General features: G+C 43.7%; 1 protein-coding gene across 2 annotated transcripts in view; it reads left to right on the forward strand.

Moving 5' to 3' along the window:
• The first annotated feature begins 889 nt into the window (after positions 1–889).
• Positions 890–20,291, forward strand: part of ydjc (YdjC chitooligosaccharide deacetylase homolog) — a 54,428-nt gene continuing 35,026 nt past the window's right edge. For both annotated transcript variants that reach the window (XM_088303311.1, XM_088303319.1), the window contains exon 1: positions 890–1,060. In XM_088303311.1, coding sequence (XP_088159437.1) covers positions 897–1,060 — 164 coding nt within the window. In that variant the 5' untranslated portion in view covers positions 890–896. The remainder of the gene's footprint in view (positions 1,061–20,291) is intronic.

Raw genomic sequence — 20,291 nt, forward strand, 5'->3', positions numbered from 1 at the left:
CTGTCCCGTTGGTGGGCGTGCCCAAACGAAAGATAGGTTGCACTTCATTGCAATGTTTTGAAAGACAGAAGAGAAGAGATGTCATAGATTTCGTCCCGTCAACGAAAATTTCGTGTCACGTCATGTTTTCGTCATCAAATAACCTTGTTTAGCTCGTCGTCGTCTCCTTTTCGTCATGAAAAAAAGGGGCGTTAACAAAATATTTTCGTCATCATTGTTGACGAAAACAACACTGACAGCAAGTAAACTCCAATGCACCGTTTCTTTATACAAGGAAACCATACTTGAATTTATACATTTGTACATTTTTTACTTTAAATTAACTAGTTTTATAAACGATTTAATCCATAAGAAGCTGACATAATTAGTGTTTCTAAGAATTTCATTTGTCGGAATATTGTGCCATTAGAATTTTTGTTGTTGTGTTCCGCCCCCAAAAATACTCATTTGAATAATCGTGATTTAAATTGTTACTAAAATAATTGTGATATATATATATATATATTTTTTTTTTATTACTGATCTGCCCTATGTTGAAAATTCCAACCCGGATGGATGTATTACATAACTATACTGTCTTACACTGTGCAATGTGTCCCTGTATTTGCTTTTTCTTTCTTTTACTGTTTTTTTGTTCCCACATCTGCATTGGAAATTATTTTCCAATTGCCTCACTTGGAAAAAGATTTAATAAATAAATCCAATTGTCTCAATTATTTTGTGGCCTTATAAAAGTTTTTTTTTATTACCACAGTGATTTGATCCTATGATTATCATTGTTCAAATTATTGGTATATGAAGTGAGTTAACTCTGAGCTTAGCCCCTACTTTAAATAGTTACTAATCTTTGTCCTTGTTTGTATCCATCCCGTTGTCATCCACAGTAACAAGCAACAATGCCGCAGCCTAGGATTTTGCTGGTAGTGACAGGAGATGATTTTGGTTATTGTCCCAAGAGGAATCAGGGGATTGTCGACTGTTTCAAGGCTGGTGGCATTTCCTCTGTGTCACTGCTAGTTAATGCATCTGCTGCCAAAGATGCAGCAGATCTGGCTAAAAGGTAAGGTGGCAGGTGCTTTAGCAGTTTGGGCTTTGCTTCATAGCTGATGTATATTTCTCCTTCACTCAAAAATGTGATGCCAAAAAAAAAATGATGCCAGCGATGATGTGATGGGCTAACTGGCAGTTTCCAATTAAACAAAATGAGGCGTCGGGCCAACAAAGAGGAGAAAGCCAGGGCCTCAGATTGGGCGACAGATACTTTTACTTTGTCTGGAACCACACTGAATATCGCAATCAAAGGATCAGGATTAATCTCTTTGCCGCACACAAAAGAAAAGGTGTCAAAAACTGAAAGCCAAAAGTGCGAAAGACATGGGCAAGACCAGAACATATGGCAGAGAGTAGCTGGGGCCTGATGGCACCTGGTGCAAGTTGGGTAAATCTCAGCAAGTCTGTTTCTCGATAAGTGTAAGCGATGGAAAACCTAAAATTGATGTAACCCATGTCTGATGCAGAAACATGATGAATGTATTCTTTTAATTGCCAGATGCCAAATGTTTTCAGGAATTTCGATTCCAATATCCTTACACCAAGATTCCTTGATACGAGCCAGTGATGGGGGATGCCAACTTTTGGATGCCGCTATACAATTTGCTCACCATGCCCCTCTGCCTAGGATCCCCCTCCTTCCTCTCACCAAGCCATCCGTCAGGGCGAAGTGATGGAAAACTAAAATATTTCTGAACAAAAGCTCGCACCTGTAAAAAAGTGTGAGCAAGGAATGCTGTAGTCACCCAGCAGCTGCTCGAAAGACATGAACACCCCATCTATGAACAGATGTTTAACTCGTTTCAAACCCTGGCTGGCCCATAATTTGAACCCTGCGTCCATGAGCGAGGGGGGAAAGAGTGAATTTGACACAATCGGAAGAGGAGGGTGAGCCCGGTCTACAATTAAAGTGTGTCCTGAACTGTGCCCAGATAACGAGTGAGCTGCTTACCACAGGGTTATTAGTCAAACGTTTTTTACTAAGTGGTAGTGGGGCACACACCAATGATGACAGCGACTCAGGATAAGTGGAGCGTTGCTCCATTTCAAACCATACCATGCCACCGCCAGCATACGACGCCGACATCCAATACATCAATTTATGAATGTTTACCGCCCAATAATATTGCATGAAATTTGGAAGTTCTAGCCCTCCATCCTCCCTCTGTCTTTCTAAAAAAGCTTTCCTAATGCGTGGCGTGGTCTTATTACAGGTAAAAGTGGTAATTGACATATCCAGTTCACGAAAAAAAGATTTAGAAATAAATACAGGCACCGTTTGGAACAGGAACCTGGGCATAATCATCATCTGAACTGAATTGACTCTACCAGCCAACGACAGTGGCAGTGTCGACCAACGGACAAGATCCTGTTTAGCCTTATCCAAAGTTGTCTTAAAATTTATTTCAAATAAATCAGCATACCTATGTGTCACAGTTATTCCTAAATATGAGAAAGATTCAGATGAGACCTGCTTGTGGTAAACCTCAAACGAAATCTGACGAGCCAGGGGTAAGCCTCAAACGACATCTGACGAGACAACTCATTAACCGGAAATAGGGAGCTCTTACGTTAACAATGTAACCTGAGAATTTGCCAAAATCTGAAATAATCCCCTGTGCTCTTGGAATGGACACAGAGGGGTCAGACAGGTATAAAATCAGGTCATCCGCGTCAAGTGACAAAGTATGTGTCCGATCATTCCTAGCTATTCCTGTGAGGCCCGTATCGCCCCTCAAGGCGACGGCCAGTGGTTCAATGGCGAGATTGAATAGCAAGGGGCTTGAACAGCATCCCTGTCTAGTGCCCCTCTCTATATGGAAGTAACTGGAAATCCTCTTGTTAGTGCGAACAGCAGCCCATGGAGAAGCGTATAGGACCTTAATCCAAGCACGAAACGTGCGACCAAAACCAAATTTCTCCAAAGTAGTCATATTCCATGCGGTCAAATGCCTTTCGGGCATCAAGGGACAGTATGACATCTGCAGTGGGAAGGGCTCCCATGAGAGTATATAACATTAAGCAGCCTACGTACATTACTAGACAGCTGGCGCCGTAAAATGAAGCCAGTTTGATCAGGGAGTACCACTGTTTGTATGACAGACTCCAGCCTACTGGCTAAGGTCTTTATCAACATCTTATAATCACAGCAGAGTTAGTTTATTGGCCGGTATGATTCACATTTTCAAGAGTCCTTCCCTTTTTTAAGAAGAACCGAAATTATGGCCCGGGTCATTGTAGGAGGCAGTGCTTCGGCATACACACTTTGCAAAATTGGGACTATTTTAGGAGAAAATGTCTTAAAGAACTCAGCCGGAAAGCCATCGGCGCCTGGGGCTTTACCACTCTTCATTTTCTTGATAGCTAGATCTAGCCAAGGATATGTCCTGCTCAAGGCAGCGCATATCCCTATTGCTTAAGGTCGGTAACTTAAGATTTTGAAAAAAATAATTACCATCAGGGCATTATCACACTTCTCAGAGGTGTAAAGTTCCTTCATAGAACCTCCTAAATTGAGTATTTATACTCTTATGGTCAGGAGCTACTCCATCTGAAGTATTAATCTCTGCAATAAATCCCGCCTCGGCGGATTGTCTTAGTTGATGACAGAGTAGTTTACAGGCGCGTTCGCCGTGTTCGTAGAATTCCTGAGAAGATTTAAGATAGCGCTCTTCAGCTTCCCCCACGGACAGGATATCAAACTCCGACTGCAAAAGGACTCTTTCCATGGACAGGTCAACAGATGGTGAGACTGAATGAATGAATATGCGGTCGACCTCCTTTATCAGAGATGTCAATTCATTTAGGCGTGTTGACAGTTTCCTATATATGCCAGCGCTGTAAGCAATTATTTCACCTCTTAGATAAGCTTTTATAGCTTTCCAAAAAATACTTCGGCTTATATCTGGTTGTTCGTTTGTCTCTACGAAAAAGTCAATTTGAGAGTTAACAAAATTGACAAACCCCTCATCCGACAGGAGACGTGAATCAAGCCGCCATATTCGCTGCGGGATTTCGTTATTTGGATAGCTCAATGTCATCGTAACTGGGGCATGATCCGAAATTAAAATGCTCTCATAACAGCTAGATCTTAATAGTGGGAGGAGCTTTCGGTCCGGAAGTAAAAGGTCAATCCTGCAGTAGGGTTGATGTGCAGCTGAAAAAAAGCTCAATTGTCTCAACTCTGGATGCAAGTACCTCCATGCATCAATTATTCCATACGCCTGGAGAAATGCCTCAATGGTCTCTGCTGACTTAGTCTTTGTTCCCGGGGTTGTACTTGACCTATCACGCTGGGGGCATAATACGATGTTTAGATCACCTCCCAAAATTAGATTGTGGCTGTTTATGTCTGGCAGGTAGGAGAACAATTCACTAAAAAATGTTGGATTGTCACATGCTAATATCACCGACAAATTAAGTGTCCTTGTACGATAACATATCGGCCATCACTGCCAGATATCATTTTCGAAGGCACAAAATGTACATCTTTATGAATAGCAATGGGTGTACCACGGAATTTGGCATTAAATTTGGAGTGAAAGATCTGCGAAAAGCCACCCCTCCTCATCATACCGTGATAAGATAAGATAAGATCTCCTTTATTAGTCCCACAATGGGGAAATTTGAGGTGTTACAGCAGCAAAGATATAGATCACACAGAGTCGGCGGCGTAATGTAGCCGTTAATGTATAACATTAGCAGCAGACATTCATAAAAAGCATGCAAATATACACAGTATAAACGTATCTAAGTGTAAGGAAACACTCCTAATGCCTGTCCATTATACAGAGGGGGAAACGCTCTAATGATAAAAGTACTGTAATGGTAAGAGTACTGAAATGATAGAAAAGTACTGCATGATAGAAAATACTGCAATGATAAAAGTACTGTAATGGTAAAAAGTACTGCAATGATAAAATATACTGCAATGGTAAAAGTACTGTAATAGTAAAAGTACTGCAACGATAGAAAAATACTGCAATGATAAAAGTACTGTAATAGTGAATGTCCTGCAATGGTAGAAATGCTGCAGTGATAGAAGTACTGTTATAAGAATACTGTAATGGTAAACAAAATACATCATTGGTCAATATTTAAGTACACCATTGGCTGAAAGTACAGTAGTAGTATATATTGCATCCTAGGACTGCACAATTGCACTAATGCCCTCCCGTTTGTAGGCCTGACCCAATGTTCTTGTTAAAAAGTCTGACAGCAGTCGGCAGAAAGGAGCGGCGAAATCTCTCTTTGGTACAGCGAGGGTGTAACAGTCTATCACTGAAGGAGCTGTGGAGTGTTCTCAGAATGTCATTGAGTGGGTGGGCTGGGTTGTCCAGCATTGATGACAGTTTTGCCGTCATCCTCCTGTCCCCCACTGAGTCCACAGAGTCCAGGGAGCAGCCCAGGACAGAGCTGGCCCTCCTCACTAGTTTGTCCAGTCTCTTTTTGTCCCGGCCCGAGATGCCTCCTGCCCAGGAGACCACTCCATAGAAGATGACTGATGAAACCACCGAGTCATAGAAGTTCCTGAGGAGTGTTCCCCGAACGCCAAAGGACCTCAGCCTCCTGAGTAGGAAGAGTCTGCTCTGACCCTTCCTATAGAGAGCGTCTGTGTTGTTGCTCCAGTCCAGTTTATTGTTCAGATGAACAACCAGGTACTTGTAAGTTGAGACCCTCTCAACGTCTGTTCCCTGGATATTCACTGGTGTAGGTGGAGAGTGCCGACGCTTGCGAAAATCCACCACCAGCTCTTTGTATTTCCCAGCGTTGATTTGGAGGCGGTTCTGCTGACACCAGTCCACGAACCCCTGCGTAACCCCTCTGTACTCCCGATCGTCTCCGTCAGTGATGAGGCCGGCAATCGCAGAGTTGCGCTCGAATACAATCGCCATCTCTGGCGGTCGCCGTTATGCCCTCTCTCGCTTTCTTTAAGACAGTTTCCCTCTCCTGGAAGTAGTGGCATCCAACGACAACGGCTCTCGGTGGCCCGTCCTCACTTCTTTGCCACAGAGTGCGATGGGCGATATCCAAGGTGGGCATTTTTGGAAGGTCATATGCGTCCCGCAGACATTGTGACCTAGACTCAGTGAGCTGCTTCCCGTCCGCTCTTCCCTCCTTTATTCCAGTTTTGCACAAATTGAAACGCCGCGACCGAGCCTCCATTTCTTCGTTCTGGATCTTTTGCGCCACCTGCTCTCTTTTTACACCAGCCAACTCGCGCTCCAAGGCAGCAATACTATCCGATTGGCCGCTAGCAGTAGCTCCCAGCACCGTAAATCTCGTTTCCAGGGCTTCGATCTTTGCGGAAGCTTGTTTAATTTCCACCCTGAGGCTGCCTTATCGAGGAGCTCTGTCCTCAAGCTGACAATCGCTTGGAGAACAGCTCCCTGTCCGTCGAGTCGTGCAGCATTAGCAGCTGTGCTAGCCTTTGCCTGGCGAGTATTCATCATAAAATGGAACGTGACAGTGAAGGCAGAACTCTAAAACATTCTTAAAGTCAATGCCAGGTGTTCACAAACAGTCCAGTAACTTTCTTGTGGTCAAACTGGTGAATAATTACACAAATCGCGGTTCCAGCAGGGAGCTCAGTCAAAACGTGTCCTCACATGGCGCTGCACATCTTTTTCCGATTTACAATATCTGTTCTTAATTTTGGGGGTTACAAAAAAATCTTACCAGGTTCTTCTATGAAAACTACTTCCATGATTGTGAGCTAGTGGCTGATTGATCTCCAGCCATTGTTCCTCTGTGTTTTCTATCCGAAATTGAGATTCCCACTTCTTTTTAAAACTGGATAAGTTCCTATTCGCTACCAATGCTTTGTATTAGGGCTGGGCCGATAATGCGATATGGATATCTATCGCGATAGTCAGGCGATCAATATCAATAGAAAATGGTATAGATAAATTATCAATGTAACAAAGTGAACGAAGCCGAATATTCATCGTAAATAGAGGTGGGGGGAAATTCCTATTTTTAGATGCATCGCGATTCAGACATGGACCAACCACAATCAATTCACTAACGTCCACATTTCGATTATTTAAATATGTTAATTAAAGTAATACTTAATGTTCTAAATAATGCGGAACTAAGAAGCGCGGCGACCGTCATTCCCGGGACGCGCACATACATCGAGTAGACAAACATGGATTCACAACAGTGGAAGAGAACTGGACTAGTCCCACGTTATATGCAAGCGGTTTCGCACTAAAATAAAATACTTAGGTTACACAACCATCATGAGTGGTCATGTAAGTCGATTCCACCCCATTGGAGTCTGGGAGACGGCTGGCTGTTGTTGCTACTGCTAATAGTGGTGCTACCGATCAGAGAACAATCAAGAAAGCGATTCGAAAACTTCCAGCATCATTGGAAAAGGCGAAGCGAATTACGAAGGCCAGCTTGGCAATTCTTGCCAAGCTTTTGCGTCCTTATTCTGTTGCGGAAAACAAGTGATTTCGAGCATTATTGCATACATTGGAGCCCAGGTACACCCTAAAATTGCAACGCTATTTTACTGACACAGCGATGCCGACCCTCAACAACCAAATCAAAACAGAAGTCATGGCCGTGCTGTCAAAGGCAAATGCGATTGGAGTTTGACGTGCGTGGACGTCTGTTGCCAAGATAATAATTTTCTTCACCGTCTTAACTGCGTCATCGCCGCTAAGTGGAAGCTAAAGTACTCCAAACAAGAGCAATGAATGAAAGACACACAAATGCTAATGTTTTATAATAATATAATATTGTATTTTTTGTAAATGACATTTCGTGCCAACCATTTCCCGTATTTTCGCAACCATAAGTAGTCTCAAATATTCCACAAAACAGACGAGGCACACGATAATGCGACTCACGCCTTGTGTGTAGACAGAGCCACAGACCTGTTCATGTACTATTGTGTCATACTATTGTGTCAAGCAACGGGCCTGTTCCCCCAAAGGGCCTTTCTGAGTGCATGTTAGCACACCCTGCTGGTTAAAGTTTAAATCACTGTGCGCAGAATTGACGAATAAATTCTGTCTATACCTCTTTTTGGGGATCGTTTGAGACAGTAAGTAGTTAGAACAGACCAGTATGCACGTGTGAGAAAGCTGGATAAAGGGGCAGCTGTCCACGATGTCGTGGTCTGTCTTATCATGTTATTGCAAGCAAGAAACATCACAGGTTTAGACAACAGACAACCAAAAAAAAACACTGCCCAAAGCACACCACTCACATCTCTCTAACAAGCCAGAATGCATTGCAACTTTTTCTGTTATTTTTTTCTTTTTGGGATATTAATGGCATTAGAGATGTATGTTTTGTGTAAATTGTATTTCTTTGTTTCATTGTTTGTTGGTATGCCCTCCCATGACATTGTTGATTTGCTTAGCTGTCACATGAGCTCCTATGTCATCAGTGATACTGCCATTGACAGCTTTTCTCTAAATGAGCACGAGGTAGCATGCGCGGCCTAGCATGGGCGCGCTAGCATGGGTCTCAAAGTGTGATTTGGCTAGTGTATGTATATTATACAGAAATAGCACCCACAACTGACGCTGCGCCCTTTGATACAGCGCAGTGCATCTTTTGGCCATGTCTGCTGTCAAGTTGATATTTTTGTAAGTAGGAGCCACATTTCTTGTGAATTTTGAAATACAATTGGCAACTCAGGCCAACCTCTTTATTTTGTTGAAGATGTTCTACTGAGCTGCGGATACAGGAGAAGTATTTTATTTGTAACGAAGAGAAACCATTTCATGTTTACAAACATTTTAAATCAGCAAAGTACTTTTTTGAGGTGCCTGGACTGAATTCTATGCACGTTTTTAATTCATTGGTAGTTTTTTGTTTTCATTTATCTAATTTCATGTTGAAGCGCTGAAAGAAATTTATTTATTTATTGTTGGACAAAATGCCATTTATTTTGGTATAGCAATTTTTGGGCAAAGCTTATTGATTACAACATTGCACAAGCCTTGTAACTTTACAGTTTACACACATTTCCATCAGTTTAATAAGTTATAGTAGGAATGAATTAAACTCTTGTTTCTTCTTAAAAATAGTGTTTAAAAATCGCAAGTGAATCTTTACTCAATGAGAAAAAAATTGTGTTGTGAAAAATTGCATTAAAACAGATCAATTAAAGATGCCTCAATAATCGTTTTATAATCTAATTGTAGCCCCTAAATTGTGATCTTATCGTGAAGCGCCCAGAGATTCCCACCTCTAATTGTAAGATTGTATTTGCATTTTTTAAATTTCTATAAATGGACAACATATTTGTTTGACATTACAAATGTTCAGATAACCTTAAGTTTGCTCTGATTTATCTGTTTACAAAATATTTAGCAGTTTGCACGATGTATATACATTTTCTAAAAATTTGTTCCACGTTTAATTGCATTGTTGATGTGAGAAGATATTACAAATGTTTACTAAGCATATTTAGTTTAAATAAGAGTGTATTTAATCTATACTGAACAGTGTTTGACTTCTATCTTATGTTGACCTCATTTTGAGGGTTAAAAGTTACATTTTAAAATAAAACGAATTGGAATACTGCCCTTTTTTTCGTTTTTTTATTTTCATTCGTAAAAAAAAATTGGATATCGACCGATATTACGTACTTCTATTGCAATATAGTTTTCAGCCATATCACCAAGCCCTACTTTGCCCTACTTTGTATAAATTTGAATGAGTTGCGCATACATGATTTAATCTAAAGTTGAGTTACCTGCGCCCATACTTATCTAGTGGGATTATTCAGATTTTTCTTATAATTCCTTGCTTGTAGATATATATAAAAATCATCATTGTAGAGCTAAAAGTAGCCTACATTGTAGACTAATAGATAGTCAAATATGACAATTTTTTTGTTTACTTCTACTTTTCAATGTATTACATCATATGGAAAGCGCTTTGGAACAGCTCCGGCTGTTGTGAAATGTGCTATATAAATAAAGTTGGAATGAATTGTATTGTCCAAGCTATACTCTTTTTTGATCTACTAAAAACTTTTGATTTCCCCTCTATCCAACAAGCTGCGCCATGCTTTTAATCCCGTATATGTCCACTGTTTAAAGCAGTGGTTCTCAATTATTTCCTGTCACGCCCCCCCTACCAAGAAGAAAACAATTCGCGCCCCCCACCACCATTTTTTTTACATTTCGTTCTAATGTACATGTTCTTTTTATATTCATGTTAGATTGTCAATAAAATATCCCTTAGAATAGAATAGAATAGAATAGAAATCCCTTTATTGTCATTGTACTCAAGTGTGCAACGAGATTAGAGGGCTCCCCTCTCCAGTGCAATACAACAATAATACAGACAATATATAAATTAGATAAATAAATAAGACAGTGCAATGGAATTCAGTACTGAATAGGGCATATAGAAACACATCACAATGCTGTTTTGCAAGGTTAGGGTGGTCTCGTGTGTGTGTGAGAGTTCAGTATGGAGATGGCTCTCGGGAAGAATCAGAAATCAGAATCAGAAATCCCTTTATTGTCATTGAACTCAAGTGTGCAACAATATTAGAGAGCTCCCCTCTCCAGTGCAATACAACAATAACTCAGTTAAATATATAAATTCGATAAATAAGAGAATAGTTAGTGCGATGGAAAATTATACTGAACAGGATATATAAAAACACATCACGTCGCTGTTCTGCAAGGTAGGGGTGGTCGTGTGTGTGTGTGTGTGCGTGTGAGAGTCAAGAATGGAGATGGCTCTTGGAAAGAAACAGTTTCTCAGTCTATTAGTCCTTGATTTGATGCACCTGTAGCGCTTGCCAGAGGGCATCAGGTCGAAGAGGTGTGAGTTTGGGTGGGTATTGTCTTTGACAATATTGAGAGCCCTTCTGAGGCACCGGGCGGTGTAGATGTCCGACAGCGAGGGGAGAGGGCAGCCAATAATCCTTTACGCTGTTTTGACCGGCCTCTGGAGCCTCACTCTGTCCGCCTCAGTGCAGCCACTGTACCAGGTGGAGACACAGTACGTCAGCAGGCTCTCGATGGACAAGTGGTAGAAGGCCAGCAGCAGCTTCCTGTCCAGGTCGAATTTCCTGAGGACTCTCAGGAAATGCAGACGCTGGTGGACCTTCTTTACCACTGCTGTGGTGTTGTGTGTCCAAGAAAGGTCATCAGAGATCTGTACTCCCAGAAACTTGAACGTGTGGACCCTCTCCACACACACGCCTTCGATGCAGAGGGGGGGCGGCACCGTCTTGTTCCTCCTGTAGTCGATGACGATCTCCTTTGTTTTTGCAATGTTGAGTTGCAGTCTGTTGTCCTCGCACCAAGCAGTCAGTCTCTGGACCTCCTCTCTGTAGGCTGTCTCGTCACCTTCCGAGATCAGACCGACCACTGCTGTATCGTCAGCAAACTTGACGATGGGATTGTTACCGTGGGCCAGGCAGCAGTCGTAGGTGTAGAGGGCGTATAGGAGAGGGCTCAGCACGCATCCCTGAGGGGAACCGGTGCTCCGCGTACGGGTGGAGGACGTGTAGGGGCCGAGCAACACAGTATGGGGTCTGTTGGTCAGAAGGTCCTTAATCCAGATGCGTGTGAGGGCAGGGAGGCCGAGAATGTCCAGTTTGGCGACGAGGATGTCCGGGATGATTGTGTTGAAGGCCGAGCTGTAGTCCACAAAGAGCATCCTGGCATAGCTCTGCTGTTGTTCCAGGTGACCCAGCACAACTTGCAGAGCAGTGTCGATGGCGTCCTCAGTGGATCTGTTAGCCCGGTATGTAAACTGGTAGGGGTCCGGAGTGGGAGGAAGGCAGTCCCTGATGTGCTGGAGAACCAGTCTCTCGAAGCACTTCATGATGACTGGCGTGAGAGCAACAGGACGGTAGTCATTCAGGAGGACTGCGGGTGACGTTTTGGGGACAAGAATAATGGTGGAAGTTTTCAAGCAGGAGGGGAAGACTGCTTGAGCCAGGGAGCGGTTGAAGACCCTGCAGAAAACAGGTGACAGTTGGTGGGCACATGCTCTGAGGACCTTGCCTGGTATTCCGTCGGGTCCAGTAGCTTTCCTGGGGTTAATAGCCAGGAGCGCGCGCCTCACATCGTGTTCCTCTACGGTGAGTGGGGGGGAGTTGAGGCATGAAGTGCGGGGGTGTGACGGTTGGGGCAAGTCAAAGCGAGCGAAGAAGCAGTTAAGCTCCTCTGCCAGCGATGCACTCGGGTCTACAGAGGTCGTGCTCGGAAGTTGGTGATGCTCCGTAGACCCTGCCACACCTCCCGTGGTCTGTTGCTGGCAAGGTCGGACTCCAGCCTCCTCTAGTAGGCCGCCTTGGCTAGCTTAATGCCTTTGCTCAGGTCAGCACGAGCCACCCTGTACAGGGCTTTGTCGCCTGACCTGAAGGCAGCGTCACGGGCCTTGAGGAGAGAGCGGACCTGGATCGACATCCAGGGCTTTGCATTTGGGAAGGTCCGTATGGTCCTGTTCAGGGACACAGTTTCCATGCTGAACTTGATGTAGTCCAGTACACATTGCGTGTAAACATCAAGGTCCTGATGATCAAGGAGGTCCCAGTTGGTGTCTTGAAAGCAGTCCTGCAATTCACTCATGGCGTCATCACGCCAGGTTTTCAAGTCTTTGTGGTGGGCCTGAATCTTCGTCTGATAGGGGTGTACGCAGGTGCGAGCTGCAAGGACAGGTGGTCTGACTGGCCGAGGGGGGTGAGTGGGGGGGCTCTCTATCCATGCTTGATGTTCGAGTACACATGGTCAAGAGTGTTGTCTCCCCTCGTTGGGCACTTGACATGCTGGTGGAACTCTGGGAGTACAGTCTTTAAATTGGCCTTATTAAAGTCTCCCGCTACTATGTGAACGCCATCAGGGTGGGCCCGCTGATGTTTATTGATGACGCACGCGAGCAGCGAGAGCGCCGTGCTAGTGCTAGCGTCGGGAGGGATGTAAACAACTGTGGTATACAGTATACCCCTCTGTATACAGTACACTATATTGAATACGGGTAGAGAGAGAGAGAGGGAAATTCATGTTATAATTAAAAAAAAAAAATTATGATTAAAACTTATTTTTTTATTCCCCAGCCATTATTTTTGTATTTATTCAATTACTTCTTTTTGTATTTATTTAATAACTTCGACTTTTACCTGCTGGTCCACCGTCCGATGTGCCCTGTGAAATGAAAGGTGGCATTCTTCATTTATTTATTTATTCATTCATAACTGACAGCCTCGCGCTCCGCTCGTGCCCGGGCGGAAGAGGTGCTCCTCTTTGGCTTAATTGTCACGCACGCCGGACCTTCTCCCCCGAAGCGTGTCTCCGTTCGGTTGAACTCTGTTTCATTTCGCCCCGCTCGTGCCCCGGGCGGAAGGTGCTCCTCTTCGGCGTAATTGCCATGCACGCCGGCTGGCCTCCTCCGGAGCTCTCGTGCGGTCCCGAACGGAGCGAAATGTCGCCCCGCTCGTGCCAGGGCGGAAGGTGCTCCTATTCGGCTAAACTGTGACGCGAGCATGCCCTCTTCCTCCGGAGCTTCCATTCGGTTAAACGTAGGGGCCGCTTGGAACCGCCCGTGCCCGGGGAAGGTGCTCCTATTCAGCTAAACTGTGACGCGAGCATGCCCTCCTCCTCCGGAGCTTCCATTCGGTTAAACGTAGGGGCCGCTTGGAACCGCCCGTGCCCGGGGAAGGTGCTCCTCTACGGCTTAACTGCCACGCACGCCGGCCGGAGCTCTGGTACGGTCCGAACCGCGCGAAACGTCGCCCCCGATCGTGCCCGGGGGAACGTGCTCTTCTTCGTCCACTCTCCTCTTCGCCCACGCTCTTCTTCGGCGCACGCCGGCCGTCTGACCGCTCCAGCGCCCCGTCGTGCCGCTCGGCGAAACTACAATGCCCCCGCGGAGCAGAGCGAATGGAGAGCCCCGATCGTGCCCATGCAAAAAAGTTTTTAATTTTTGAATATTTTTTTTAGACCCGCGAAGCACTGAACCCGCGAACGGTGAACCGCGAAGTAGCGGGGTTTCACTGTATACCGATATCGACTGATATGACATACATGCCTACCGATATAGTTTTCAGCCATATCGCTCAGCCCTACTATTTGTGTATTTGGCACATACACAGCACTCTATGAGGAACATGCTAGCTCGCGCATGCTAGCTCAGGCATGTTAGCTCAGGCATCTTAGCTCACTCATACTAGCTCTCATTCAGAGAAAGGCAGTTTTGTCAATAGCAGTACCACAGATAGTTTCGGTGCTGCCATGACAACGCAGGAAATCAACACTGTCAGGAGAGGGATGTCACTAGTCACCACACCTTCGAGCCACGGTTTTAAATCAAAACCAAAGCTATCACTGAACAGCATACAAGCAAACAATGAAACAAAGAAACACAATTAACACAAAACATGCATCTCTCATGCCATTCATATCACACACACACAAAAAAGTAAGACAAAAAGAGTATTGCAGTGCATTCTGGGAGCCTATCATCCTCAGCCAATCAGATGGGCGTGCTTTGGGTAGCGTGTGTGTGTTTTTTTTTTTGCAGAGTCTGTCTAAACATGTGATGTTTCTTGCTTGCAATAACAATGAATAATAAGACATCGTGGACAGCTGCCCTTTTGTTGAGCTTTCTCCTGCACGTACATATTGGTCTGTTATATCTGACTCCCTCAAACCATCACTAAAAGATGTATTCAGATAATTTATTTGTCACAGTCAATTCTGTGCTCAATTGTCTCCGATTTTAACCAGCAGGGTGTGCTAACATGCTTTCTGAAGTCCCCTTAGAAGCATCGGGTCATTGCTTGAGGAAATATTGTGTGTACAGACAGATCTATGGGTCTCAGTCTATACACAAGGGTAGCCCGTCTGTTTTGGGGAATATTTGGGACTTTAAAGTGCGCCTTATGGTCGTGAAAATAGGGTACTATAATATTCCTGAAATACTTTCCCAATCTCCTTCAGAGTGCGCAATAATTCCTGTGTAAGTGTTACTCCCTGAAATCGTCTGAAACAAGGAGAAATGATCACAACAGTGTTGTTTCCTAAGCAGACTTTACTAGAATCAATCAACAATTCATGTTTTATAAACCCTAGAATGGCTATTTAATATAACACATTAATAAAGCATACATATTCTCATAACTGGGTAACTACGTTTACATTTAGCTTCAAACATAACGGGCACGACTCAGCAGCCTTCGTGTGATCGGGGATGCGTGCGCACGCACACACACATACATGTACTCAAATATTGTCGCGCCAACACGTAACAACTACGCTTTGTTAACAAGAGTGACGCGCACAGTACACCCATTTGATGCTCATAAAATGAACTTAAAACACGTAGATTTACATCGTATGCATTCCACTCTACCCAATGACAAACAATAAATAAACTCCTAGCCCGCGACATACCTGAAACAGGGAGAAATAATCACAACAGTGTTGTGTGTGTTGTTTCCTCAGCAGACTTTACGAGAATGAGGAAACTCCAATGACCGCCTGCGAGAAGTGCATACAGACATAAATAATCGATCTTAGAGAGTTAGATTACAAACTACAGGCGATCCCAGATCGACAGCATCACTAGTGTGATTAGCATGAAAATATTCAAATAACAAAATCCATCTTTAAATTCCTTTCATATTACAAATAATATATTTGTTATACTTTAAAATGTCAACTTGTCACAAAAGCGGCTCTCTTATTTTATTAATGCTATTAATAGGTCGCTGTTTTCTCATGTGTCTTGCCAATAACTTGGTGGCCCTCGAGTCCATTTCATAGTAATTCCCACTAACTTACTTCTTTTTTTCTACTTCTTAAGCCAGTATGTTATATATTTCATTCTTTAACTCTTTTATCTCTTTAATAATTGTGTATTTTGTATTGTGAAATTCTTTCTCTAACACCCTTAATTTTTTTTGTATATTTCTTGTATGACTTCAATTTATCCTGTTTTTTTGGCGCTGCCTCAGCAATTAGTTTACCCTTGACCACCTTCATTGCATCCCAGAGTATCGTTGGGTCCACTTCACTGATTTCATTTTCTTCTGTATACGTATTTTTTGTTTTCACCGTCTTCTCTGATCATTGTTGAATAGGCTTGTATTGTCTCCATACCGTATGTCACCTTTGGTTCAGGCCAATTTTCAAAGTCAGAAATCAGAAATCCCTTTATTGTCATTGTACAGTGTGCAACGAGATTAGAGAGCTCCCCTCTCCAGTGCAATACAACAATAATTTAATCAAATGTATAAATTAGATAAATAGAATAAATAATGTGATGGAAAATAATACGAGATTGGATAAATAAAACACATTACGTCGCTGTTCTGCAAGGTAAGGGTGGTCGCGTGTGTGTGTGAAAGTTCAGAATGGTGATGGCTCTCGAAAAGAAAATGTTTTTCAGTCTATTAGTCTTTGATTTGGCACAGTCTTGTTCCTCCTAAAGTCGATGACGATCTCCGTGGGTTGTTGTCCGATACTACTGCTGCTCCAATATTACACTCCTCAACAAGATGGCACACGCATACATTCATTAAAAAAAATAGTCTATCCTTGAATGTACTTTGTTGAAAACCGACTTGGCTGCCAGCAAGCTGCGCAGGGTGGAAGGGCATTCACTCTTGATCTTTGGCACTCCAGCACATCGGCAAGACACTTAAGCACCTGGTTGTGACACCAGGTATAACGGCCTTGAGTGAGGCTGGTCTTGCATCCCTCCAATATGTGCTTCAGTGTTGCTGGAGTTGGGCATAATTGGCGTATTCGGCATACCACTGGTTGAAATTTGCGGGAGAAGGCAGGACATTGTTTGCAGCTCTGATGATAAAATTTGCCATGAATGCCTCCATCTGCCACGTTACTTTGCTTGTGTCTGAGTGCTGCCTTTGCTTGTTTGGTTGCAGCCAACAGGGTCCACTTCCTCCCAGTGGCCAGAATGGGTCAGCTTGGGCTACAAATGGATCGCTTGAACCCAGTAGCAGCATCTCTAGTCTGACTGTGGCACATGTATTCTCCTTTGTCAGGCTTGAAATCGGCAGTTGTAACATCCCTTTACCATAAAGCCAATACGGCTTAGGCACCTGGAAAGGCCAAGCTACTTCCTTACATTAAATTACATTACATTACATTACAACTTCATTTATATTGCATAAGAGCTCACCATTCTCTCCAGCTTTTCTACCTTTGAGAGTGGTATTTCATTACAGGTTCAGGAACAGTACATGAAGGATGCGGTCCTTGGGACCTGGAGCTGATGTGGCCCTTGCTCTATGCACGATATAGTCTACCTCATTCCACCTAGGTGTACTGATGTCCAGTTCATGCTCGGGTGGGGTTGACTGGTTTTGAGTTAGCTTAACTTTTTGGCATTGGCTATCTGTGCAGGACCTTGTTAGAGGTTGCTCCAGATCAGCTTTCATCATTCAGAGGCTTCCGCTTTTCTCCTTTGTAAAGAGACGCTTCACAAATTTGAAGGGATATTAATCAGAGTGAGATCTTGTTTATCCTTTCCATCTGCGTTTCTTCAGAAGGGTTTCAGCTCTCCTTAGTGTTGCAAGTCTATTCCGAATCTCTTCTGCAACAGGTTAATGCCCTCTTTCTCCTCCTGTGTGGCCCTCCTGCACAGCTTCTTCAGGTGCCTCCTCTTTCTGACTAGGCTGTCTTACTCGTTCTGCCTTCTGTACTGAGTGGAAATTGTTGGAGCTGCTTTGCCTTTGTCCACTCCGTAGGTGTAGATAAGGTCACCCATTCTGTCCAGCTTCTTCATTGCGGTGCCTCTGATCCCTTTCAGTATGTTACAGAGATCCAAAGTGATCTCCTTCCACAGTGTCTTGTCTCATGATTTTGGCCACCTAATCAATGCCCCCCCCTCGCCTCTCACAGTCTTCTTTTCAGCTGTTGGTTGTGGTGGGTTGGGTGCCAATTATACTCCAGTGCCATTTTTGCCTTCACTGGGGCAAAGGAGTAGAAGTCCTGCAGACTGTGGTGTATGTCCTACTGCTAAACCTCTGCCGACTGAATTGATCTGCTGCTCAAAAAGTAGCTGTCGATGCGACTTCCCTGCTGAGCCTTCTTGGGGCACTGTTTCCTGCCCAGGTGAATCTTAAGGATGGATGTCACCTTTGCCCACCCTCAAATGTATTTCTGTATTTCTTGCTGCAGCTGACGGAGTCTCAGTTATGCTGACGCTCATAGTCGATTTTGTTCCTGTGCTCGTTACCGGGTTGTCTTCCAATCAGCCGTATTCCGCCCCCACTCTCGCTGGCTCAGCGGGTATTTTCTTCCTATGGAATTTTGTACCTATATTGGGTTTGGGTGGGACCCATGCACCACTCATGAACCCATGAACCCTCTCGAGGTGTCGTGAGTCAATCAGCAAAACACCCAAGACAACCCACTTGTCCACATGACAACCTAAAGGATGCCATAATTGTATTGTATTGTATTGTATCACTCAATTGAACATCCCACCGGATCTCAAAATATGCTGATTTGAGGAATATTAACTTCTAGTGCTACATAACAAAACGGGTTCTTACCTTAGGGCTATTTCAAAGTCTGAAGAAGTCCATTGTAATAATAATAATAATAATAATAATAATAATAATAATAATAATGGATTTGATTTGTAATTTTATATTCGGAAACAGTGAATATCATGTCACACCCCCTTTAAAGTTCATTTAATTGTGTTCTACAGGGTGTCCCCAAAAGTCTGGACACAAAGGTAAAAATACAACTTCAATATTTCTTTATTTTCAATATTTTATTAATTAATCTTTTTATTATGCTCTATTAAAGTTCCCCAAAAAAGGAGGCACAGTCCAGCTGACAGTACAGCTGGAAACAGTTCAAGAAGTTAAAGCATGAGTTTTGGTGTCTGTGTTGTCGGGGACGCTACAACTTGGTTTATTGTCAGGCCAGCTCCCAAAAAGCCTTAATGTCAGGCCCTGCGATACGGTTACACTTGACTCCTGGTATTCAGGAAGAGTAGGGTCCTGACCGGCGTGCAAATAGCAAAAATCTGCGCCTAACTGACGCAAATCGAAATGCATTGGGAAGGGGGGATTTGATTTTATGGATTAAATATTTTTTAAATTAATCAACTGATTTATCTGTAATCAGTATTTACTCTTGCCAAATATCGACATCCGCCTAAAAAAAAAGGTTTTGCGTGGAGAAGGACCCAAACCCAGGGAAGTGAGGCAGAGTGCAGACAAGGAAATGTTTAATTAAAAGGAAGAAAAAGGTAAACGTTCTGGGGTACTCAAAATTATTAAAGTCCAAAATTAAACAAAAGCAAAGTCACAAACATGAGGAAAATTTGACTTTGGAGAAAAACAAAAATCAACAAGACGTGGCTCAGACGAAGGCCAGAGGAATACTGACATACAGTACAATACAATTTTGTTTTTAAAGCACATTTAACAATAAACTGACAAGGAAACAGGGACCTAAATGTAAACAAATTAACGAGACAATGAGGAACACCTGGACAAGACACAGAGTTGGAGGGGAAGGTAATGTCAGGACCGCTTCCCAGCCGGGGCTGGAAAGCGGTGAAGGGTGGATTCTTAAGCGCAGACTCTGGAAGTGATGTTAGACAAGGTATTTATTTAGACCGTCAAGCAGGTTACAATAATCACTAGGAAATATTCTCTTATCAATTTATATTCTACTAGGGTTCTATGATTACAACCGCCGGGATGGCGAAACGAAAAACGCTGTGGTGGACCGAGTCACACCAGGAAATAAATCACGAAATAACAAAAAGCGCTTGCAAAGCAAGGAACCGAAAAAACGAGCAATCGCTTACCACAAAAGGGTGAAGAAAAATCCAAACACGACGATAACAAAAGGCGAGCCGAAAAATAGCTAGGAAGTTGAATAATAAACACAAAGTACGCAAGAACAACACACAGGATCAATCGCGACGAGAACAAGAGCTGTGAGCATGAGCAAGAAGCAATAACATGAGCAACGCAGGATAATAATCCGACGCGGTTCTGACCGCGTCGGTGGGTTAAATAGTCCGTAATCAGTGTCTTGATCGGGCGCAGCTGTGGCGTTCGTGAGCGCATCCGGCTCGTGGCCGATTCTTGGAGCGGGTGCCGACGGACCACGCCCACTCTCTGCAACCACAACAGACGGATCGTGACAGTACCCCCCCCTCAACGGACGCCCCTTGGCGGACCACCTGGTTTTGACGGGTTGGCGTTGTGGTAGTCGCGGAGCAGAGATGGACACATGATCCAGGAG

This window comes from Idiotropiscis lumnitzeri, chromosome 1 (assembly GCF_059441095.1).
Source record: "Idiotropiscis lumnitzeri isolate Australia: NSW breed Sydney's pygmy pipehorse chromosome 1, RoL_Ilum_1.0, whole genome shotgun sequence".
Classification (NCBI taxonomy): domain Eukaryota; kingdom Metazoa; phylum Chordata; class Actinopteri; order Syngnathiformes; family Syngnathidae; genus Idiotropiscis; species Idiotropiscis lumnitzeri.